General features: G+C 48.2%; 1 protein-coding gene across 3 annotated transcripts; it reads left to right on the forward strand.

Annotated features, from left to right (window-relative positions):
- The first annotated feature begins 9,734 nt into the window (after positions 1-9,734).
- On the forward strand, positions 9,735-25,572 carry LOC133490409 (putative helicase mov-10-B.1). 3 transcript variants are annotated; one of them, XM_061800430.1, is made up of 23 exons: positions 9,735-10,200; positions 10,289-10,385; positions 10,726-10,889; positions 12,182-12,275; positions 12,361-12,502; positions 12,817-13,066; positions 14,334-14,444; positions 15,664-15,835; positions 16,192-16,334; positions 16,415-16,591; positions 17,138-17,250; positions 17,318-17,520; positions 19,029-19,126; positions 19,803-19,900; positions 19,966-20,064; positions 20,407-20,512; positions 20,595-20,712; positions 21,732-21,905; positions 23,265-23,345; positions 23,448-23,573; positions 24,876-24,964; positions 25,073-25,185; positions 25,258-25,572. In XM_061800430.1, the coding sequence occupies exons 1-23, from the start codon at positions 9,869-9,871 to the stop codon at positions 25,296-25,298; spliced, it is 3,141 nt and encodes a 1,046-aa protein (XP_061656414.1). In that variant the 5' UTR covers positions 9,735-9,868; the 3' UTR covers positions 25,299-25,572. The 3 variants fall into 3 exon arrangements, 2 of the variants coding, with proteins under 2 accessions (XP_061656414.1, XP_061656428.1); XR_009792206.1 differs by lacking the exon at positions 25,258-25,572 and having other exon boundaries at positions 24,481-24,964; positions 25,073-25,132; XM_061800444.1 differs by lacking the exons at positions 9,735-10,200; positions 10,289-10,385; positions 10,726-10,889 and having other exon boundaries at positions 12,258-12,275; positions 12,361-12,468.
- The last annotated feature ends 50 nt before the right edge of the window (positions 25,573-25,622 follow it).

Raw genomic sequence — 25,622 nt, forward strand, 5'->3', positions numbered from 1 at the left:
CGCAGTAACGCAAAAGTGCACGCCGATAACAAAGAGCTTTTCTGTGTCAGTTGGGGTGTGGCTTGTGTCATATCAGTCAAAGAAGGGGGGGGGGGGCTGATTAAAAGGCCCAACCCCAGCCCCAGCCCCAGCCCCAGCCCCACCCTTCACTATTAGCAATTCCAGGTGGGTCCTGGTCTAATGGCCATAATTACACGGGCTTGATGATAGCTGCTGTTTGGACCTGGTCCCGTCACAGAGGCACTAGTGTGGGCTCCTGCGAGGGACACGTTTCATCAAAGGCTTCTTGGCCGGCTTATCAAAGCAAATATTTTCCAGCAATCTTCTCCGTCTCGTTCGGTCCAGTCAATGCGGCCGACGGGAAAGAACAAACTCGAAACCGGAGAATGCGCCGAAAATTGGAATGAAATGAAATGAAAACCGTTCAAATGCAAAGGGCCGCCCGCTTAACTCATTCCAGATACATGCGCAGCGTGGCGTGATGCAGCCCATACACAACGGGGCGATGTTGACATGCAAAAAGTCTTTGGTGCATTTTCGCCATGCGCAGTTCCAATGTGGACGCAAACGAAGAACGAGCGACGGGCTGCATTCTCGGCTCATTGGACCGCGTTTCGAGCTTGCGGGCAGATGTCGGGCCTTGAGTTTGCCTTTTTCTTTCCATCGTCGGCCAACCACCTCCAGACACCCCTGAAGGGTTCGCTTTTAACCCTTTCAGCACCGTCGTCACGAGGGGTAACGGCCATTTAAAAGGGTTGAAAGCTAGAGAGGGCTGGATCGTGAAATAAGACAAAAGTGCCTTTGTTGTTCAGTGGAATATCATCAAGCATCTGGTCGGGTACCGGTGGAGCTGTGACCTCAAGACACCAAGCGAGGAGAATTTGGGAGACAATCGTCGCCCAGCTTGCGAGTGGAGCAACAAATCACAGAGTGCAGACATTTGCGAAGGTTTGGGCTCAGCCAAGTGGGGGGCCAGTCTTGGTCTCGAGCACGACACTACTTCGGGAATTGCAAATTTGGGTTTCGATAGCGTAACGCTGCGGGCTCAGCTTCGACGTTGCCTTCGCCATCCAAGACAAAAACACTTTTCCTATTGTAATTCAAATGTTTGGTGTTCTCCGTGTGTGAGCAGCCTGCAAAACTGTCTACTCCAATTTGGAATTATTATTATGAGCAGTTAGCACCCCCAAGCCTGCGGTCCGTCGATCAACCTGCGGTGTTAGACGTATGGAAACATTCGGGTCTCAACCGCGGAGATACCGCTGAAGGAAACCAGCGGACAAAAGGCCGACGCCGACGTGAACGATTGGACCGTGGCTACCGGAGCGATCGCTCATCGACACATCTCCAGGACTTTAAACTGGCCCGGAGAGGCCAAAGTGAGCAAGACCGGTCCAATTCCTGTAAAACAAGGCTAAGAAGCCCAAAATGGAACACGTGCTCCGTGAGGCCCCACCTAAAAAAAAAAACAAACAAACAAAAGCAATCAAACGCACCAAATCACGGCTGTGCCAGAAGGACAAGAGTTGAGCATTACCCTAATCATGTTGATTGTTCGTCACACTTCCCCTCAAACTCCTTCGGGAGCGACTAGAACAGAGACAGGCCAGGTCAGCCAGGCCCGACCTCACAAATGCTCTTTTGGCATGGACGGCGGACAAAAGGTCCAGAAAGACTTCTGGGAGGGAGCAGAAGCCGCAATCGAAGGAGTTTTAACCTCCCGGCAGGTAGGAAGTCGTGTCCCATTCAGCGGGATTCCAGTTTACTTTCTTCCTTGACTAGCTTCATAACTCAAAACAATCTCAAATCATCTTTTTCCATTGAAATGAATGAAAAGGCCCTTATTCCGTTCCAGCAAAAAAAAAAAAAAAAATCCCATTCAATTTAATAGACATTGGACGGCTCCTTTTGCTGTGTTCTCCTTGGCCGCTCGGGGGCATTTTAATACAGAAATCAAATCATCCTGTGCGTGGAGTTGGTCTCAGTCATACGAGTTTTTCTCGGCAAATGATCAAAAATATATGGCTGTGATTATTGTGAGAAAATTTGCGTTTGTCTTTGTGTTCAAAGAGCTGCAGCTGAATGGGTCAGAACTTCACGACACGGATGCTATTTGTTATCCCGTTGACGTGTGAACAAGATGTTCAATTTTCTTTGTTCGGCGTTCATTTTGGTTTGTTTTTTGATGACAATAAACATCTTGAGGCCTCGTGTTTGGAAAAGCTGCTTACAATCCGCCAAAGCCAAAGTTTGTTGTGACAGGAGCAGAGTTCAATTCGCTGCCACCGGACAGCGTTTGGGTCTCGTTTCTCCTCGCCAAAGTCAAAGTCCAGAAGACGCCACTGAATCTTTAATTGCATCCATCAAAAGGCAGAAAAGCGCCGGCGCCGGCGCCAGCGCTTGTACATCCGCCTCCCTCCGGGAACCACAAGACTCTGCCGACATGTTTTGATCCGCCTCAGACCACTGCGGTTCTCACGAGACCGCGTGGGCCGCCGGCACCTCGACTCACTGCGAAATGTACATTATGCACACGTGGAGCAGACGCGCTCGTGTCCCGGAATCTTTTCCCCGCACATAAACGACGAAAGAATGCCGCTTTTTACGCGGAATACTGCACACGGAGCAAAAGGAGGCGGAGCCGACCGCTTTACGCGAAAGCTAAAGCCGAACAAATTGCAACAACAGCGCCGGCCGTGCTTGGGTAACACCTCCAAAATGTTTCGCAACGCGCTCGCATTCGCATCATCGGCTCAGCGTTTGACTGTGATTGTTTGTCGGAGTGTAAACGATCGCTCGTGTGTTTAGCAGGAGGGAAAGTGCGCACCAACAGCTGTTTACCGCTTAGCGCTCCGGCGGTCACGGTTCGAGACCGCTCGCAACGCTTCTGATTGTTGAACTTGTTTAAAGTGAGAACGCTATTGAATTCAAAACATCTTGATGTTTGTAAGACTTCAGGTCAAAGGTCAGATGACACTGACGTCTTTTGAACACACACACGCACGCGCCTACGTGTAACCAGCACGGGACCCAAATGGAGGACAGCGACGCGGTTTTGGTTCCGGGCCGAGGTCGTAGGCAGGGAAGCGGTCCAAAAAAAGGCAAAGGCCCCAAAACATAAAAACGAGGTCGGAAACAAGACTTCAGCGGACTTGGCGGCGGCGCCGCCGGAGCCAGTCCAAGCGGCTGAATTCATTTTTTTTTTTTTTGCAACGACGGACGGAGAGAGCGATCCGTGCGGGCTCGGAGCATCCTCGCCGGGCCGGGCCGAGCCGGGTCGCCAAGTAAAGTCAAGTCAATTACTCATTGAAAGTTGCGCCACGTATTTTTCATTCAAAACGTCTCTCTACATATGTGATATAAACACACGTCATCTATATGTCAACTTTTGCGATTGGAAACATGCTCGCAGGTAAACACAGATGTCAAATGTGCCAGGCCGGAACATTCACAGTCAAGGAAGAAGAAAAAGATGAAAATGATTTGACGACTTGATCCCACCCAGTAGGCCAAACTACAAGAAATTGCTCTGAGAAAAGAAAACGCATTTTTGCTAAATGTTCTTAATGGCCACATGTTACATATTATGTGCACATTTGAATGTTATTCAAGTTTCTGTTGGTGAATATATTTGTATACATACAATACAAAACGTGCGCAGACAATTTGCAGTTTGATGACCCAAATCGTGTTTTTCTGCATCAAGAAGCATCCAAGCCGTGCACATTTTACTGCTGCACGTCTTTCATGATATCGACTGTAGCTATCAATAGAAATTCAACTCCAAAAATTCGGGCAGCAGGAATATTTAACGACAATTGCATGTCAAAACATCATACTTGTATCTTTTTTTTTTTTTTCCCTCCTCATTTTCATGTCTGAAGGGGATACTTGACACTTTTGACACTCGAGCGAGAGGTCCTCAACATTTTTCTGAAGTCGTTTCACTTCTTTGAGCTTCGTCATCAGCGAGCGAGCAGGTGTGATCTTCACAAGGGAATAATGCAGACGGGCATATAAATGTTTTATTACTCTCTGGGCAAAGATTGAAAAATGGGAAGCACGTATGTAAATACATCAGCTGTTCATCGCCCAGCTGCTGACAATTTGTTGCCATCTCATCGATAAACATTTTGGAATTTGTTGACAAGAACTCATTCGATATGACTAAATTCATGGTCAAGAAATAAATATGAACCGTTCAAATTTGTTACGTACGCCAACACCAAAAATGGTGACGGATCCAATATGAATATGTGTTGAGGGCACAGCTGCCACTTGTAAGAATTTCTGTCCAATACCTGCCGTGGCTTCTCTTTTGCGGATCAGGAAAGTCCGTCCACCGGGTCGTCGCCCCCCCACGCCGTCTTTCAAGCGGCCTGCGTCGGTCGTCCGTCACGTCGTCCGTCATGCAAAGTTGATATGGTTTGTCATAAACGTCAACAAACATTTGAACATGCAGCAACCTGCACAAAGTTTGCCTTTTCGGTGGAAAACGTGCACTCAGCCGCGGCTGCACCCAATTGCAAAACAGATCACCGTTTACGGAAGACAAATATCTTGGGGAAAAAAAAAATGCATTTTTCCATTGCTTTCCCGCCCATTCAGAAATAAAGTCATCCTCGAATTTGAAAACACGAGATCGTTACATTTTGTAGCTCATCCGGCAAATGAGTTTTAAACTCGAGTTAATTACTGTGAAATGGCTCAAAGGTATTTTACTGCAAGCTATCTCATCCAAGAGCGTCCAATTGAAAGCAATGCCCGACGGTGTAACGTTGCATTACAACCGCTCCGTCGAGCAGCGCTGGTGGCAGCATTTACTCGAGTAAATGTAACAGAGTACCGTCATCACACTGCAGCTTGTCGCGACCTGCGCCGGGTAACCACCGACGCCGCATCTGTGTAAAAGCGCCACATTTTGCAGCCTCAGTCATCGCGTCCTCGCCATCCTTCATGCTGTCGTTGCTAAGTGGAGAAAGGGAGAATGTTTGTTGGTGTTTATGTTGTTCTTTATCTGACTGCATGAGCGAGTAGAGGTTGCCTGCGAGGCTATCTTCCCCTCTCACACACTCAATCCGTCTCTGTCGTTGTGCCCACACACAAGCGATCGTCTTGACAAATAAGCCGAAGCCCAACGCGGGCGGACGTCTTGGACACGTTAGCTCAGGTCGAGTGCGGGCGGATAAGGCAGCAAAAGTGCCGATTCATCACACATTTCAAACAAAGGCAGCAGGAGACGAGTGCTGTTGGATTCCGACGGATCGATGGCATTTGTGCCCGGATGTCAGGACGGCGCCCGTGCGTAGCCTCACATTCATTCTTCACTTCTTCAAGATCTCGTAATGGGACAACGTGCGCTAATTGCTGTGAAAAGCGCTCAAGTCGGTGGCGGTAATCGGGGCGGTTTCCGGGTGACCTCGGGGGCCGTCGGACCCTCGGAAAGTGGGAGCATCCCCTCTCGCCGCGCTGATAAGATCGTCGGGGGGGGGGGGGGGATCAAGGCATTCCGCGGGCCAGAGCGCTCATTGCCCCGCTCTCCAGCCCGTAATGTCCCTCCATTAAAACACACGCTTGCCGTGGAAAAGCAGCTGCGGCCATTTAAGGCTTTAACTCCGGGCCACAGACGTACAGTCAATTGGTATGGGGGGGGGGGGGGGGGGGACGGGAACATTCAAGTGAGTTCAACCGCTGGGGGTGGGACTCCTGCCGATGTGAGGTTGTGAGCGCCAGGTCACTCACACCATCGCCGTCTCGCTGACAAAACGACAAGACCGGAGGATGCGGCCAAAAGACAAACAAGGTCACGCACGCACGCCAAAACGGACAAACAAACAACACTAATTGTTCCGAGGCGGAGTCGTCAGTTCACATGTTCTGGCCAGAGAAACAAAATCACAAATGACAAGCACACTTCTGCAATACAGTCGTCACACACACACACAAAAAAAAACCCAACAACAACAACAACTGGATTGTGGCAACCCCTTGTGGTCAGACTTAGAACACATCCAAACAAAGAACAAGCTCCTTTTCTTTTGCGCTTCACCTCTTTGATGAGACGTTGCAATTGTTTTGGTGCACGCTTCACGAGACGCTTTTTACTTGCTAAAGTCAGGAAATTGTGTATTTCATGTATCATTTCATTTATAGTCTGTTAAAGCACGTGCATGAAAATACTTGAATTAGTTCCCCGATTTGGTGTTAATAGGACTTTACCGATACTGTAGAACGGTGTCCAGTGTTGTGGAGTAAAAACGAACATGCGATGGCATTTTGTGATGTAATTAGTACAAAATGGATGTGACTAGAATCTATCACATTGTAAAAAAAATAAATAAATAAATAAAAAAAAAAGTGCACTTACAAAAACATTTGGAAATGTCCATGATAACAATTTTAGATATACTTTAGGAGCAAAACCTGATTTTTAATTTTTTGATTTCCGGCCGATGCTTGTGCTCGGTGGTCGTGCGCCACTCCATTCTGCCATGTCTTGTATTATACTGTACTGTACTTTTCCAAAATATGACCTCAAAATGTCACCTTGTGCTATCCAATCTGTTTTAAAGTCATCCCGCGCCTTCGACAAACACAAAAAAAGGAGAGAATAAGACCTCAGCAGCCTAATTTTGAAAGAGCAAAAACTGTTTGACACTTGTCGGTTTGGAATTTATGTCGGAATGTGGCAAGAAGGCTTAAGGGAACATTTGGAGCCATTTAAGGTTAACTCGCCCACAATTTCACGAGTTCTTTTGTTATTTCTTGTGTCTTTGGCTCATTTAAAATGAGTCATCAAGCGCAAGCAAGTTCCCCGAACAGGTCAAGAGCTCATCCGTTGACCTCGTTTCCGTTAACTTGTACCTTGAAGACGAGAAATTATTCCGCTTCGGTTGATACTGCTGTAGAATGTCCTTGTGGAAATAGATCATCCCAATGATTATTTCAACTTGGATATTATCGAAAATAACTGAATATTGCACAACTCCATCAACTTTCTGACATCATTTTATGGGCCCCGATGATCGCGGAAAGCTACCACTTAGTGAACGAAATCAAAAGTGTCACCAAAAAAAATGAACACTTACGGTTTACTTTCGTTTGCAAATGAGGACGAACCGAGCAAACAAGACTCTTTGGTGTCCTTTCAGTGACTTCCACGATAGCGCCATCTTCCGGTGGTAAATACGTACATCACCTCCAAATAGCGTTGCCAACCCTCCCTTGAAAAACCAAATCGTCCCACATCCAGAAACAAAAGTGCGCGTTTACTTGATCATGAAAACAGAAAATTGTGTGTTGTATGTAGAATGATGAAATTAATACTTTACACCTGGCAGGCTGCCCTCGAAGAAAACGGACGGGAAACTTATTCCCGCCTGTCCTGCTTTTTGACCAATGAGCTGACGGAACACTCACACGCGAGGGCATCCCGCGCGTCTCATTGGTCGAGCTCCTCGCGCTCGCCTTGAACAGACCGGAAACAAACAAACAAACAAACAAAAAAAAAAAAACATCGCAGCGCGGACGACGGCGACTCCTCCGAGAACAAACATGAAAAGGTCACAAAGTACCGGGAGTTATGCCCTCAGCTGCTTCAGATATTAAGTCATACAATCTTCAATGAAGCGGGACATTTTGGGATTTCATTATTGTCATTTTGCATTAAAAATACATTGTCTGTTACTTATGCCTTTTCCGTGTGGGTATAACACTCAAATCAGGACCTGATCGAATTCGGCCAAGAGTCGAATTAGAATAAAACCTCCTTACACATACAAAAATAAAAATTAAAAAAAAAAAATTAGGACACCAGGGCGAGTGAAGGTTATCGGCGAGTACACGGGAGCTCCAAAGAACTCCAGCCGTCTATCCTCATTGATCAGCTCCAAAGAACTCCAAACGTCTATCCTCATTGATCAGAGTGTTCACACGGTTGCGTGCTTGGAATCAAATCTATCGTACTCACCGGCAGTGCCGATGGATGGAGAGGCAGCAAGCAGACCCGCCGTGTTCTTGTCTCCTGGCAGTCTGCGCATAAGCTAAGCTAGTTTGCGACGTACCACGTACAGTACGGCTCGTAATGTTGAAAGGCCTCCACAGTCCTTGTTCGGCTTGAAAACAAGCCAAACAGTCATGCGTGTTGACTTAGCCTCTCAAAGTTTTTTGTCTTGATGTCCAACGTCATCCATCCATCCATCCATCCATTTTCAATACCACGTAGGGTCCTGGTTAGGGTCGCAGCTGACTTTGGGCACGTCAGGTTCAATCAGCTTGTGACACTGACTTAAAACCGTTTAAAATAAGGAGGAGGACCTCATCACCGGTTTGCTCGCATCCGGAAGAGAACTGCACCCCACAATCCTCCGGCGCGCTCTGGAGCGGTCCTCCCCGGCCCCTTCCTTTTTTTTTTTTTTTTTGCATTCACAATTACGACATCCGTGCAGACGAGCCAATAAAAAACGAGTAATTATGGCAAAAGACATTTCAAAATCATCCTCCAGGTGCCCTCCGTCAGTCTGGCTCTGTCTGGTCTTCTGCAGCCCGCAACTTCCTCTTTTGAGCTGCACAGCAGAGCGTTTCTTCATTGCAGAAAAGCACATCCTTCATAACTACATGGGACGCAAGACGGAGCACACCCTGAACTGGTCGCCAGTCAGTCGCAGGGCACTCAGTGGGAAGTGAACCCAGACTGGCAGCACAAAGGTCAAGGCAAGTGCACCACTACACAATTAGCGAGTACCAAAATTGTCCTCTTCAGTAAATCAATTCTCATGGAAATATGCAGCTCAGCCAGGAACCAATCAGAGGTTGCAAAAAAATTGCCAACGTGACTCAGGAGGGTGAGGATAAAATCCCCCTGGTGAAACCGTTTAAACGGCGAAGATTCGGGTTACGAGTTACGAGTACGCGCCGAGATGAGAGAAAACGAACGTGAAAGGAAGCTGAGAGGGTTGCAGGGTTCCGAGGAGGAGCAGTCTGGCCCGGTAGCGAGACCGGCTTTGCAGGGAACGCAGGCAGCCACACACGGGAGACTGGGGACGAATCAATCAGTCGCGAGAGGTCTTCAGCAAGAGCCAGCGTTTGGTGCAGATGGGCCTCGGCCATCTTGTTTCCATTTCACGTTGACAAAATACACACACACACACACACGTCCTTATTTTTAAGTAGCAGTTACACAAGCTTTCCATTGTGAGCCAGGCAGGGCGACCTCTCAATCGCCTGAGATCTATGCATACGAATAAGGCTTTCGTCCTTGTAAGCAGGAGACTATTAAAACCTTCAATATTCATATGCGTGAGCCGAGCGTTTGCTCCAACACGTTAACCCTGCGAAACACTCGTGGGATGCTTTTGTACTGTACTGAGGGAAAAGAAACAAACAAAATCATGAAAATCATGGGCCGACTCACCGAATCCCTGATATTCACTCGTCAAACTCAAAGAATGTTGAGAAAATCTGCGACTTAACGTTTGTCATCAAAGAATACTCCGCTAGAGATGCCCGCAGCAAAAGCCACGTGAGCAGCTCATCTTTCACTTTTGTTTGCCAAGCTTTCCTCCGTTTTACTTTCGCTTTCCGACTCGGGAACGTTTCCTCCACGGCGTCCCACTCGATGACTCAATAGCACGCTGAGCGCGGTAAAACCATGAATGAAATCATATCTTAAAAGTGGAGCCGCAAAGCACCCCGATTTTGTTTTCTCCCTCTCGATTATTGGATTGTTATTTTGGAGCCCGCGGTTTAAGTTTCGTTTCTTTTTCGCACCAGTTGATCACGGGTGCGCGCGATTTGACGTCCGAGGCTGCGCCGCTAAGCCCCGCGACTCGTTGTCACAGTGTTACAGTGTAAGCACCGCTCTCGCGGGATGCGCATAAACTGTACCTGCGTGACTAACTTTGCGAGTTGCGAGGAAGGAACGCTTTTCATCAGTACTTCCGCATTTGCACGAGCGAGAAGAGGAGAGGAGAAGAGAAGAGAGGAGAGGACCGGACCGGACCTGACCGGACCGCAGAACACCGCAGAGGAGCCTTCTTGGTGGCGCCGGAAAAGACGCTCGGCAGACAGCATGAAAAATACCAGGAAGTCGGCGCTCAAAGTTGGGCTCCAATTCTTCGTGTTCCTCCGGGAGACCGACCGTGCAAGCGTTGTGGCCAGAGCCGAACTCAAAGAAATCTACAACAGCGAGTTCAAAGCAAGGTGAGGGCGACGATGGGGCTTGCGCACCGCCGCGGCTCTGTCGGAACCGTTTTTCGTTCTCAACTTTTTCTTCAAAAATACTTTTCAGGAATGGAGACAAAAAAGTGCCGGGCTTTAGCACCGTCCTCTACGTCCTGAAACAGTCGGGGCAAATACACGTGGCCGGACAAGAAATTCGCGTCCTGGTATTATTATTATTATTATTATTTTTTTTTTTTTAACTTTTAGCCTGAACCTCATTTACGTATCCCCATTCAAACGATCCATACAACACACAATAACATGTATAACGTCCTTTTTAAAATGGAGTTGATGGGAAAGGTCTCAGATGAAGTTGAGCTAAGTGCAGAATTGTACTCTTGACGATTTTTTTTGGGGGGGGGTGGGGGGGGCAAACATGGAAACTGCGGAGTCGGTAACATGATGGCTTCCCAGAGAAATTGAATATGATACGCAGATACAAGAAAAAAAACACGTGACGAGTTTTAGCTCGTGATCCGAAGCGAGAGTATTTGCCGTACACAGGCCAGAATGACTTTAGTGGACCAGTGGCAAAGGCCCAGGAGGTCCCAGCCGCAGACCGTCTCGAACGTTGAGGAAGATCCAGCTCCCGATCGGCCGCCGCGATCTGCCGTGGAAGAAAATAAGAAAGCGGCCAGAGACCTTACAGAATTGCTGAAGAACAACAGGTAAAAAGAAGCCCTTTTGACAAAAACACTCTTTTTGTCTTTGTGTGCTTTTATTACGAGAAAGGAAAAGTTGATGCATAGAGAGGAAGAGGTCCAAGTCTTAGGAGTTGTCACCCCTTACCCAAGTCCAGACTTGGAGTCCAAGTGAGAGAGCGCGTGAAAGGCAGACAAAACAAGTATCCGTCCGCGCGTACCAACTTGTACACACACGGGGGCCAGTACGACAACATCGTGATAAAGACGCCAGAAGCCACAACACAACAAAGCCCGCCGGCAAAGTTCAAGGTAGAACTAATACAACCGATATTTGTCACAGATATGAAATAGGTGACATTTCCAAACGTCGAGCGCTCTCAAGTATGCTGGCCGCGAGATGGCTGCTCTCGTCTTTCCTCTCGCATCTGTGTGATTAAAGCGGGTCGAGCTGCAGAAACCGTGTCGGCAAAATCTCAACGAAGGGGGAAAGCCCGATTCGAGCACATGAGGAAATCGGACCGATGCACCGAGTCTCGATCGTCGGCCGGCCGTTTCCTGGTGTCGAGAGTGGGAACGAGGGCGGTGCCGACGTTATCCTACTTGCCGGGCCCGTCAGGTTTTTTTTTTTTTGGGATGAGCAGAAATCGAAGTTGGGTGTCCTCGCAAGGCACTTCTTTGTTTCCAGTACGGGTAAACCTGCTCAGTGGCAAATGCAAACGTGAGTCATAACGACATCCTCACCAACTGGGAGTGGTGCTGACTTTTTTTGTTGTTGTTGCCCTTTTTATTAGTGGCCAGAAATGTTGTTTCCATAGTTTGAATGGTTGTTGAGATCATTTTGAATATTTGAGATTGCTTTTGGTGACTTTTCAGTATTTGCGCGGAAACGGTGTCAGAATCCGCCGTACTGGCCAAATGCGCTACTCTTACTCGGCGGGAGTTTTGCGTCGACTCAGTGAAGCCACCAAGACAGAATCGACCTTTAGGATATCGTAAAAATATATATTTTGAATCCAAAACTCGTTTTCTTCATATGTGCATCTTGATGAGTAACGTCGAAAACATGACAAGGGGGGCACTAAACTGGAACTTGAGTGTGAAAATCGTAACGGCCCGAGCGGACCCTTCGGACGGAACGACAAAAAAAAAAAAAATGCTTCGCTTAGCAGGCTTTATTTTCTATTCATCACTGAGCTAAATGAGGGTTTGCCTTGGGTTCTTCTTCTTTCTCAATTTAAGAGGTAAGATATCTCAAATAACGATGTCCACCCAGGTTTTGACGTTTTACTTCTTCTTTTTTTTTTTTTTTTTTATAGGTCTCTCTTAATTTCCAATAAATTTAATATTGTCATCAGCTCCGACTGCGATTTCCACGATGGAAAACTTCTCTTGGATGTGGAAACCGAGCAGGTCTTCCTTTTTTTTTTTTTTTTTTTTTATCATTTCAATGTTTTGGTCCCACCCCCTTTATTTATTGATTTATTTTCGCCGACAGCACGTTGTTCATCTAAATATTGAAAACACCGGAAGCGAAAGTGTGCTTTTCACCTACTACACGGCACTGCACAAGCTCAGCTGCTTCACCCTAAAGGACGAGCGCAAGGTGACCCGAAAACTGCCGCTTTCACTCAACGCAGGTATTTTTCGGGCTTTTCATTTCTAATATATTTACCAGACTCGGCATTAGGGAGACCCGCTCAGGCTCCCGAATTGCGCAAATCCGCCTCTGCGTGAGGACGTGCCGTATTACTCTGTTGACAAGAAGTAGCTTTTAATACTTTGTCCATTGTCATAATTTTGCCATGATAAGGAATTTCCTTTTTTTTTTTTTTATTTTCTTTTTCTTTCTTTCTTTCTTTATTTGAATTGGAGAGCGCGGGTGTCCCCAATGTTGCATTTTTCCACTTTGACAGGAGTCATTTCAAAGCGTTGTACACGTTTCCCGTTTCAGGCGATCGCTACGCCATCCACGTTGAGTACCGGCTGGAGAGCCCCGGCTACTATCCAGTGACGTTGGCCTTTGAGTTTGAGCGGAGTTCCTCCCCTTCTCCCTTCGTTATCGTGCGGGACGTTTGCGTTCATTATTTAAAGGAGCTGGGAGTGCAGCTGAAAGCGACCGCTCCCTTCAAGCGTCCCCGTCTCGCTCCTCAGCCTCACGATGAGTCCCGCTTCAAGGTCGTGGAGGGAGTCCCGCCCGACGCGTACGTTCACGCCGGACGGACTGAAATGTACAAATAGAAGAAGAACTTGGATTGCACACATTTTGACAATTCGAATGGCGAGGGAACGGCCATTTATTTCAATCGTTGTTTTCAAAAAGGGAAACTTTTAGGTTCGATGAATTCATATGATTTCAATTTAGGTGGAAAAAAATAAATAAGCGTCAAGTATTTTTCGAGTGGCAAAGGCGGCGATCTTGGTCACGTGGTGGTGGTGTTGAAGTGAATTGGCCACAGAAATTTGTGGGGCGTCTTTTGCGTGCGTCAATTCCAGCATGAAGGCGCGGGGGCCATCGACGTTTTGCGCAGTTGACGTTTGGGGGTTTGCCTTTGTGTCGCCTCGTCTCCCTTGTACACTTTCGAGTACCGTACTCTTCCTCCGTGCTTTCCCAAAGTGGGGATTGGTCGTTTTCTGACCGCTGAAAGTCGCCAGTGGACTCGAAGCAGCTTGACTTTTGTGCTTGTCCACGTTGCCTCCGGACTGAGGGACCTTGACATGCAAAATTGACCCCCCAATGGGATGGGAGAGCAGCACGGACGCTTGCGATGCTGTTAGCGGCTGGTGCGGCTGCAGCCCGTGTGGACGGTTCCTGATGCACTGACGCTGGGCGCCGTCCACTCCTTTTCTGAAGCTCCTCCGGTTTTGGAACTTACCGTTGGGGGTCATCCCTGTCACATTTTTGCCTATCTTTGAATGTGCCTTAAAAGCAGTTTTCATTTTATTTATTTATTTTTTTTTTTACCAATTTCTTTTTGAGCCCTTTTCTCCTTAGCCGAGGCCGTCAACGATGTTTTTCTGCACAACTGCCCCCCCATGAGCCAGAATGAAAGCGAGGAAAACCTGTGCAGCTCTTTTACCTTAAATGAGCCGACAAGATTGGGACACGGGGAGCCTACAATTATTCTAATGTTGTGAAATTCATTCTTGCCGTGACGATCAACAACATTGAGCTGCGTTTTTGTTCGGTGACCTCATCTAACGGGCAAGTTTCCTTTTTTTGAAACACGATTGAAATACTGAAAATGGATTTTCCCGGGATGTTCAGATTTTGTCGGCACGTACCAGTACTGCAACGTGTCTCACGTTTTGCTTTGCATTCCTTCATCACATGCTGTAGTCATTTCCAAAATAATTTTCCTCATTTGTACAGTGTAAAACCTATTTCTACTTCCATCTGAATCCACTACAAATGTAATTTTTGTCGCGTTGCCGTTGAGCGCACGTGATTTTTCACTTTTCTTTTCTCAGGCTGTCGAGGACGGGGCTAAGAAGCGAAACCCCGCTTTATTCGTATATGCCGCCGCCTGATTTAGTTCAGCGCATCCGGTTCCTCAACAAGGACCCTCCCGCAGATAAAAGGTTTCTAAACATTTTGAGATCATACAGTGGCCACGGCGCTGTTGAAATGGCAGGTCATTTGACAAGAAAAACGAGTTGAAAACTTTTCCGCCATCGTCGCCCGTAGCGTGTAGGACACGATGGGGGGGGGGCCAATCACATTGACGCTTGTGCTGAATGCGAGCCACTCCGGTGGGAAAAGGAGTGTCTGCGTTTCTCTTTTCGCCAAACGGCGACTCTGCCGCCCTGTCAGATTTCATCCTGGATGTTTCGGAACTTGTAACAGACCGATTCGGTACATAAAAACCTGGCAAGGTTTCGAGCCCGGAACCGGCAGCGGTTTTATCACGCGGTGATGCGGTCACATCCCGTGCGCGTGGGGCAATAAAGGCTTTGCCCCCCCCCCCCCCCCCCCCCCCCTTTAACCTCTGCTCCTGCAAACAAACACATCCTGTCCCAGGCCTCCTCCGCCTTTTATGACCTTCAACAGTCTTCTTGGTCCCAATGGAATTTGCATTGATCAATGAAACCTGCGTCTGTTCCTGACTTGCAGCAATCAATCAATCGAGGCCTTTTAAATGCCGTGCACGGCAAACCAAAGTCAGTTTTGCTTTCCGGTAGAAGCCCGAAGGCCGACTCGCGATTGGAAGTGTTCAAAAGTCAATGTTGAGCAAGGCCCGCCCGAGCAGTCCCAGCTCACTTGGCAAAACGCCGCCGGCGGGCGTCGTCCTCCGCCGAAAGCGGGCTGCGGTTTTGCGCCGAAGCGGCAACGTTCGCCATCCGTCTTGGAGGGCCGTCCCTCCCCGCTTGTTGCCAATGTCGCTGTCGGGCTCCGTGTTGCGAGCTTGTTGCCCGTCAACGCTTTGGAAATGGTTTTGTAGCCTTCTCCCGCTGGTACCGTTTCTAAAATCGGAAGCTCCGCGCACCCCCACGGCTTGCGCTCCAAAAACAAAACAAAACAAGTCAGGGAAAGCCTACTGGAACATCAGAATTTCCCTCTTAAGTGCCCCCCCCCGTAAGAGCATTTAATTTTTTTCAATTGATCCCTTCGGGTTATAGGTTGCATTGACGGTGGAAAAGGTTTAGAAATGATTGATGTTGATCTCTCTCTCTCTCTCTATGATGATACGTGATTCTTCTTCTGCCATTTGAAGAGGAGCGTGGAGACTTTGATTGCATTTTCCAGCTCCAAACACTGATTTTTTTTTTTTTTTTTTTCCCCCCCTTCCATTTTCTCAAGTCGGGCGCTGGCCTGCTCTTTAACTTCCAAGAACTACTCTCAGAAGTTCCGCGAGTTGTTGTACTTGGAGGAGCATCAGATGCAAGTGGACATCAGGCAATACTTCATTAGCAACGACGACTACGCTTGCATGCGACAAGATCCAAGCAACAAGAAACTTCTCATTCTCAAGGTTGACTCATTTCCTCGCTTTGTTCTTTGAGCTCTTTCCAAAAGATTAAGATGACAAATCCAAAGTCGCTCTTTTTGTCGGTCAGATTTAAAGTCGTTGCACAATTTCACTGAGGCTCACACTGAAACGATACAATTTTCAATGTTACAACTAACAACAATTGAAAGTCATTCAAGCGGAAAGCGAGGAAGAAATTGGGCTCCGTGTCCTCGTCAATCAAGTTCTGGATTCTTCTTCAAGTTTCAAAGTTACAAATGAGATTTTCGGTCAGGTTGTGCGTTAGTTATTTGACCGGGTCGCCGTGAGAAAACCAACGAGGACCGGGATTCTTATCTCCTTTCCGTTTCACCTTCCAGGTACCGGGCCTGTCTGAGAACCGCCCGTCGGTGCTTCGTGGAGATCGGCTGCTGATTTACCCCAAAGGAGAAACGCGACACAAGTACGCCGGTTATGTCCACTCGGTGCAGCAGGACTCTGTCAAACTGGGCTTTGACTCCAAGTAAGGGGACGGCCGGCCCGGGAGCGAGCTCGGTCGGTCGGTCTCGGACGTTCACGTGCCTTTTGTGAATGTGGCCGTAGGTTCTTGGAGAATTTTGCGGAGGGCTTGAAGTTCAACGTGGAGTTCACCTGCAATCGTCTGCCTTTACGTCTGCAGCACCGAGCGGTCCAAAATGCAACCGAGTTTAAACTGGAAAAGGTTTTGTTCCCGCCAGACAGCCTCCGCTCAAAGCAAATAGCGAACATGCCCGACCTCAGGTGAGGATCATCACGTGAAAATGAGCCACTCTTCCTTCTCTTCTCTCCCCCCCCCCCCCCTTTTTCCCCAAACGCAAAGTAGAGTGAGTAAGTCACACCATGTCTCCAAAGACAAAAACAAGAACAATACAAGAGGGTGCGGTACTGAGGCGTGTTCTTGGTTATCATCGTCATCATCATCATTATTATTATGCGGTCGGCAAGCTTGCTGATGATAGCAAGTCTTTCAAGTCTCATAAAGATGAAGAAAGTTAAGTTTGGGGCCGTCTACTCCGTCTTGAAGCCCCCTCGCACGTTCTCAGGTGCCATCAACTGAACGTTTTGGAAATTTGGCCAGATTGCAGCTTGCAGGCACGAGATCGTCCCGAGAAAATTGGCCCAACGCGTCATCAATCCCGACACTGAACTTGTGCGCGGATGAAGAAACTTTATCCGTCCGTCAATGGCGTCCACAGTGCAGAGAGGCAATAGCTTGGTTGAACATTTTCACAAAGAGAAGCCAAAATACCGGACGGCGTCTGCTTTTCTCCTCCGTGTGTGAATTAGTTTCTACGACAGACAGCTGGAGAAAAACCCCGAGCAGAGCAAAGCCGTGCGTCACATTGTGTACGGCACCTCCAAGCCGGCGCCGTACGTGGTTTTCGGTCCACCCGGCACAGGTAAGTCGGCGCGGTGCCGCTCGTGAGGTGGCGCCGAGGTCGAGATCCTTCTTGGTTCCTTGTCCAGGCAAAACGGTCACCTTGGTGGAGGCCGTCAAGCAGGTGGACAAGATCCGGAAAGACTGCCACATTCTGGTGTGCGCTCCCTCCAACAGTGCGACGGATCTCCTGTGCGCCAGGATTCTGAAGGGGGGCCACGGGAACAAGGGCAAGGTCTACCGCATGTATGCCAGCAGCCGCGATCCGAAAAGCGTCCCTCCGGAGCTGAAGGTCAGTCGAAGGCTCGCCGTCCGCGGTGCGGTCGGACCTTTGCGTACCTGCGCTCAAACTGAGCGATCCTCGGCTTGCCGTTTTCAGACGAACCGGCCGAGTCGGATTGTGCCGCCCGTTGACGTCACTCGCTAGGCCGCGCTCCTTAAATGCACTTTCCCGCGGTCGTTGCGACTTCCCTCTTGTCCCGAAACGAGAGGGCGTCGGCGCGTGCGAGGTGGGTCGCCGGAAGCGCTTTCACTCGCCCGGCGGAACAAACGCCAATCCATCTGATTGGGACGTCCAACTGCGGGATTTTTCCGGAAGACCGCCCGCTGCTTTTTTCAGGTCCCGTGAATAAAATCTCGTTTTTTTTTTTGTTTGTTTGTTTTGGGCCGCAAGTCCCACAAAAAATTGTTGGAACAAAGTGGTTAAAACACGGCCGTTCTGTACAACGCACTCGTGTTTGGGTATGTGCGGATGCTTTTTGCGGAGCCCTTCGGGGCGTCTTCGAGACAAACTTGCGAGAGGCAGCGGCTAACTTTTTAGCCTGTGGAGAAGAAGACGGCGCCACTTTCTGGTGCCCTCAGCGCAGGGCGCTGCACGACACCAAGGGTTAGCAATATGTACAATTTCAAATCATTCACAAAAATTGAATCCAATTGTGACAAACAACAGGGAAGAGGGCAAGTCTGGTGGAGAAGAAAGAAGAACTGCAATGTACAATCCTGGGTCTCGGGCCAACCCTCCTTTCGGGGGTCCCTTCCGACGGGGGGAGCGTGTGCGCGTCGCAGAGGAAAATTCGGATAAGCGTGTGGAAGTAAAAACCCTCAGGAATCAGTTGCAGTCGGGCCGCGGTTGGCTCACGAGGTGGAAAATGTCAGCTCGCGGCACACAGTCAGAAAGTCTGCTGTCCGGTCTTCCGCTGGGTTTTAAACGGGATTAAAAGACTGGATTGCTCCGTGAGGAGAAGGGGGCACCTTTGGCGCCAACTGGAGGTGAAAATAACTTTGAAATGTTGCAAGACTTTGTGAGGCTCTTCAACTTCGATACGTTTGTGGTTTCGGTGGACGGTGGAATGTTTGCGGCATTTTACAGACGCTCTTTTGAAACGAGGTACGTGAACAAACGTGTGCAAAGTCTTTGTGAGAACGTCATTTCTAATTCCACAACGTTGCAGTGCATACGGACGGTGCACCCGCGCCGCATGGTCCGGCGTGACTCGTGTGTGTGTGAAACTTTTTTTTTTTTTTTTTTTTTAAACTGCACAGAGTGGGTGTGGCCTATTAACCAGTGCGGGCCGTTTTCTAGAAAATTCGGGCATTTAAAACTGACCTTTGTTGACCTGGGCGGGTCTGGACTGTAACGTGGGACTCTCATGTCTTGACAAATGAGTTAGTGGCTTCTAGCGGAGACCAGAATGTCGGCTGTGCTGATCTTTTTTTTTTTTTGCATGTTTGACCTTTGTGAGACCTTTTGAGTGATCTTTGTGCCAACTTTTTTTTTTTTTTTTTTTTTTTACCTCCCAGGCGCACTCGAACCTCGATAAGTACGGTTATTGTTTCCCTTCCAAAGAGGAACTGATGGAGTATCGAATCCTGGTCACCACTCTGCTTACTGCTGGAAGGTAGCGTCAAACTGCTTTTTGGAGTGCGTTACATTCGTATGTATATTTTTGCGTGCGTTCAGTTCATCGTACGCCCGGACTGGACCCTCCATTAAGTCCACTTGTGTGGTCTTTCTCATACTTGATCCAAAGATTGATAAGATGATGCTCTATATTACATTATATCAGGATAAGATTAAATTACAAAAAAAAAAACAAAAAAAAAACTGTGGCATGTGGGGAGATAATTGTGCCTCAGAAAGAACAATTTTTCCATTTCATCCAATTCAAAATAGTTTCCGGGCTTTTTAAATAAAAGATGTCTGACGTTCTTAGGGCAAAATGTGCAAAGCATAAAGAATCACTTATTTGCATAATAGCTCTCATTTCAAATTGTGGTTGACTGGGAGAGTCTCCATTTTATTTCTATTTCAAAACACGTTTTTGCGATTTTTATTTAGTGAGAAAGAAACACATTTCTTTGACAAAATTCTCTGGCAAAATTGATCAAAACTGACATGACTCGAGTGAATGTTGCGCTTTGCCTTTTAAGTTCTTCGAATGATGTGAAGTTTATTGAGTTAGCGTGCATTTTAAATGCGCTTTAGAAATAAAGCTGCCTTGGCCCACTTTTGTGAAACCTTTGTTGTTAGCGCGCGGTGGTCTCCCGTCACCGTCTACTTTGTGGTCTCCGCAGGCTGGTGACAGGAAATCTCCCCGTCGGCCATTTCACTCACATTTTTGTGGACGAGGCCGGACAAGCCAAGGAGACGGAATGTTTGATCCCGCTGGCCGGTAAAAAAGAAACGTGGTGGAAAAAGTTGTCTGCTGCCTCGTGTTGAGTTGCGCTCGCGTTTAAGGGCTGCTGGACCCCGAGGCCGGCCAGGTGGTTCTGGCTGGAGACCACAAGCAGCTGGGACCCATTGTGGCATCACCTCTTGCTCTTAAATATGGATTAGGTAATATTCAAGCCTACTTGCTTATACAATACATGCGAGCAGGCCGTGATTATTTTTGGAAATTTCAAATGGACACACAATAATTCAGTTCACGCAAACGTCTTTTCGATGCAACACAAAGATGATTTTTTTTTTTTTTTTACTATGCCAATAAATATCATTAAAATGTAATGTATTGGTAATACAGTAGCTATGATAATTCTTAATTTTTTGTAATTATAAAAATTAGATTGGGGAAAAAAAAAAATTCAAGTTATTTATTCAGCATCAAAAAATGTACAGATGAGCGTCTGAAATTCCAAAGCTTTCGAGCGGCCACTTGACTGTTTTTTTTGCACGCAGGCGTTTCCCTCTTGGAGCGACTGATGAGCAATTCGTCGTCGTCGGTGTACTGCAAGGACGGCGCCTTCAACGACCTGTTTGTCACCAAACTGCTGCGCAATTTCAGGTGCGGTTGACGTCGCCGTCACGCGGCCTGCGTTCCTCTTTCCTCAACGCGACGGGCGTCTTGCGTTTGTCGCCCGCGTCAGGTCCCATCCTGCCATTCTGAAAGTCCCCAACGAGCTGTTCTACGACGGAGAGCTGCAAGCGTGCGCTGACGAAAAGAAACGCAACCGCTTCTGCGAGTGGGAGCACCTTGAACGAGCGGTAACGTTTCCCTTTTGATCGGTCGCCCGCGCCGGGTCGTCCCGGATTTTGAAAAATGACGAATCCGTCGACAACATGATTCAAAATTACTCTCGGATTGTCATGAGGGCAATTCAGTTTTCCAAATTTTGCATTTTGTTACGCCTCAATTCTTCAGCAAAGTCACGTGAACACATTTTGAAAAAATGTAAATCGAGTGGATAGGCCCATACTGGCGGTTCCGCACCATCAGATTCACCTATTTGTAGATTTTTTTTTTTTTTTTTTTTTTTTTTTTGTGGGAGGTAGGGGAACCAAATCTCAAATGATGATTGACAGTTCACATTTATTTATTCTCTATAAATATTTTTAAAAATAAAAATGACTGTCAATTTTTCACTTATTTTTTTTTTTTTTTTTATTGGTTTAGGTCATTTGAATTCCATTCAAATCGAATTAAATGGTTTTTTTGTTGGCCCTTCACCTTTTCTTTCAAGAATTGTTTGCAGCTTACAAATTTTGCCTGGCTAATCCAACATATGAGCGCAACTGTTTTTTTTTTTTTTTTTAATTCACTAAATAAGAGGAAGACTGTGAATTTCAAAATAAGAACAAGTAAATAAAAGTTATGACGTGTTCAAGTAATGTGCTTAAATTGGGAAGAGCCATCCGTCCATTTTCCGAGCCGCTTATCCTCACGAGAGGGCCGGAGGCAATCCCGGCTGTCCTTCAGGCAGGAGGCGGGGTACGCCCTCAACTGGTCGCCGGCCGATCGCAGGCCACGCCCACAAACAGCCAGTCGCACTCGCAATCACACCGACGGGGCAATTTTGTCTTCCGGGAGTGGCGGCCCGGAGAAAATCCACCACGCAGGCACGGCGACGACACGCGAGCTCCACAAAGGCGGGTCTGGGATTCGAACCCCAGTCCTCAGACCGGATGTGCAGAATCAAAATAATCATGCATCGATTCCGTAGCTTGAAGGGTTTTCCAGAATTTTGAGGTCCACGTTGTGACATTTTTTTTTTTTTTTTTTGTAGGACTTCCCGGTGATTTTCCACGGGGTGACGGGTGTGGACGAGCGCGAGGCCAACAGCCCTTCCAGCTTCAACAGAGCAGAAGTGGAGGTTGTGATCGACATCATCAAGAAACTGCTGCAGATGAGCGACGTCGTTCCCAAAGACATAGGCATCATCACACCCTACAGGAAACAAGTAACGATTGTTACACCTTCACATTGTCCGACGCCACTTACTGTAGACACTTTTTTTTTTTTTTTTTTTTTGTGCTCGGGCCAAAGGAATCGAACGCAGTCACTATCCGAGTTCCGACGTAGATCGCGGTCGTGAGTCAGATTGGTCGCAAAACGTCGTCGGACCCCCGAAAAGGGGCACAGAGGAAGAGAGAAACAATCGCTTTAAACCGGAAGCTTCCAGTTTAGCCGAGGAACGTGGAATCGAGCGGCCGTCAGACAATTCCAGTCAAATGTACTTTGGAAAGAGAGATGTTACTCTGACCGTATGGAACCGTCGTAGACCGCGACCGGGGTTGCCGCAAGCAAGTTCTGCACCGCTGCTGCCCCCCCCCCCCCCCCCGCCGCCGATCAGGTCGTGAGTGCGATCAGGTCGTGAGTGCGGGCGCTCAAGAACTCGGATACTGATTGGGGGAAGTGTGGCGCCCTCTGGCGTCCTTATTTGGCTTCAACGCTTGACGGTGGGCGTCGTTTGGCGGGACTTGAAAGGGACCTCAGCCGCTGTCAAAAATGGAAGGTTGCAATTTTCTCACATTTATCAACGTTTGCGAACGGCAAAGGGCGACGTTTTTGTTGACCAGGCAAAGTCCCTGCGTGTTGGTCCGTACTCGTCCATTCCAGCTGGTTCTGATTCTGATGCGAGCCGGCCAGCCTCGTGCGGAGGTTTTTCGTGTTCGCGGAGATTTTCGGAGGTCTCCGCTTGGGAGTGCTTTGCGGGCAACTTTTTGGCAAACTGCTTTTGGGGGGGGTCACCGATTCTCAGCACAAAAAAAAATCATTTTTTTGAATATAGTCCATTCTCTATAATGAAAGCGGGATTTGAAGAATCGGATTATGAGTTGTAAATTTTAAAATTCAACCTGCTCACATTTTGGCCTAATATTTAAAAATACAATAACTCTTTATCCCGATCAAATGTTTGCTGTTGTAGAGAGAACTAATGAGTTGTTTTTTTTTTTTTTTTTTTTGGGTTTTTCATTTGAAGGATTATTCATTTTGTCACTGAAACTTTGGCCGCTTTGAATTCCTTTCGCCATTCGGGGCTCCCCGCGTGACCTTTTAAGGACCGAACGCGGGACAAAGAAGTTTTCAAACCAAACACGATACAGTACGACACATACGACGAGGTCGCAGGTTCACCATTTGTCCAGAAATGACTCTGCTTAATTTGTGTGCACTATTCCAATATTCTACCTCCATTAGAAGGGCGTAATTCTGCATCTGATATGATCTGACTCGAAGCGAGTGACCCCAAATTCAGCATTGGGGTTCTCACATGTCGAGGAGGGACTCTTAATGTGCACGTTTGGCTTTTTGACAGAAAGAGAAATTCCTTCAGGCGCTTCGTTACCTCAGTAGGAATGACAGACGGTTCCAATTTATGGACATGGCCGCCTTGAAGGTAATTTTTATTGGAGTTTTTTTCTTTCAATTGATGCTTCCTTCCTTTATGACCGTGGGGGGGACGACACACGCACGTCGCTCATGAATTGTTTTGGGTCAGGTCGGTACGGTGGAGGAGTTCCAAGGTCAGGAGCGGGAGGTCATCTTGGTGTCGACGGTCCGCAGCGACCCCAAGTACACGGACTTCGACAAACACTTCGACCTGGGCTTCGTTGCCAACGAGAAGGTACGAGCCATTTGGCAAGTGTGGGATTCCGACGCGCGGCCGGTGCCGTGGAAATGTTCTCAGCGTTTTCCCGTAATGCGGGATGTCTCGATGGCAAATACGGCTGGGGTCACCCCACGTGATCTTTATTTCCCAGCCAGGCGCCACCGCCGGTGTACCGTTTTTCCTTTTCTCCCGAGCCACAATTTGAGATCCGCGAGCGTCACGGCGACGGTGAACGCAGCTCGCCAGCTGACGGGCAATTCCTCAAAAAGGAGCCTCGCAGATGTTGAATGCAGCGGCCGGTCGTGAGTTTACGGTCAAACTAAGCAAAGACAATTGCGCAGTGGATTCACAACAACAAGCGCATCGGCCAAATTTAGCTTAACGCTAAATCGAAGGGCTAACGAATAGCAGGTTAAGCCGCGCTTTAACCTTGAAAGGAACCAGCAACACGTAGGCGACGTCGTCGTCGTACTCGTGTCCTTTTTTCCTCCGCTTGAAGTGACACAATGTCCATTGATTTGCGACAAAAAAATGTGGCTAAAGTGTTTGCGTTTATTACTGTTTTTAGTGAAGTATAATGCATTTTGGTTTGGGGAGGATGGAAAGACAGGATGTGAATCAGCACCTCCAAATCTGAGACGATGGTCCTCAGTCGGAAAACGGCGGCGTGCCCCAAGTGGAGGAGTTCAAGTATTTTGAGGTCTTGTTCACAAGTGAGGGAAGAACGCAGCGGGAGATCGACAGACGGATCGGCGATGCGGACTTTGTGTCGGTCCGTCGTGGTAGAGAGAGAGAGCGAGCGAAGTCCAAAGGCCAAACTCACGACCTACGTTCTTCCCCTCACTTATGGGCACGAGCTGCGGGTCGTGACCGAAAGAACAAGACCCGGGATACAAGCGACCCAAATGCGTTTCCTCCGCAGGGTGTCCGGGCTCTCTCTCTTAGAAGAACGGGTGAGAAGCTCGGTCATCAGGGAGGGGCTCAGTGTCGAGCCAGATGAGGTGGCTGCTGGGGCATCTGATTCGGAAGCCTCCCGAAATCCTCCGACCCCGAGGACGACCCGGGACACGCCGGAGAGACTGTGTCTCTTGGCGGGCTTGGGAACGCCTCGGGATCCCTCCGGAAGAGCTGGAAGAAGCGGCCGGGGAAAGGGAAAGTCTGGGCATCCCTGCTGAAGCTACTTCCCCCGCGACGCGACCCGACCCGCAGAAGCCGTACAGAATGGACGGAAAGACGATTTCCTAGGCACTCGTCTTTTACGTTCCCAAGATGCTTTTGTGCACAAAAATGTCAACTAACGCAAATTGTCTCGATCAGCGCTTCAACGTGGCGATGACCCGAAGTCAAGCCTTGTTGATCGTGGTGGGTAACCCGGTGGTGCTGGCCACCGACAAAGTCTGGAACCAGTACGTTCCCCGTCGCCGCTTTGTATGCGCGCAGTCTCCTCGATTGTAACGTTCATCTGGTCTTCCCCCCCCCCCCCCCCCCCCCCCCCCCCCCCGCGCACACGTCAGCTTCATCAAGCACTGTCAAGATTCCAAGGTGGACCGCGGGTACAATCGGGCGGAGGACGTCGACGCCGTAGCCGAAAGACTTTCGGCGCTTTACCTCAAGATCCGCGCTCAAGGTGAAGCGTCGCCCAACTCCTCATTTTGTAAACGTGGGAAAAGCCACATGAAAGCAATTTTCCCGTCTCCAGTGAGGAATGCGGACCGAGAGCACAACCGAACCGAGGAGTGACCCCGCCGATGGGGGGGACGCCTTTTCAAAAATCAGGAAACGCATTCAAGCCGGGAAAGCACAACACGATCAAGCGGAACCCGAACCGGGTTGGGATGACCACACGTGCTACTTTCAAAACAATCTTTATTACTAAGAGAAATAAACCATGTCAAGTTCGGTGGGGGGCTCTCTAGCTTGTTTTTTTTAAAATACAAGCACATTTTACAGTTATTCAATATGAGATTTATTGGAACGTTTCTACGGTGTCAAATAAAGATGTGTGACTAACGCTGAGGCTTGTCATAACTTTAGCTGAGCTGCTATTCCAAAATCATATTCATC

The sequence above is a fragment of the Syngnathoides biaculeatus genome, chromosome 2 (genome assembly GCF_019802595.1).
Source record: "Syngnathoides biaculeatus isolate LvHL_M chromosome 2, ASM1980259v1, whole genome shotgun sequence".
NCBI lineage: Eukaryota > Metazoa > Chordata > Actinopteri > Syngnathiformes > Syngnathidae > Syngnathoides > Syngnathoides biaculeatus.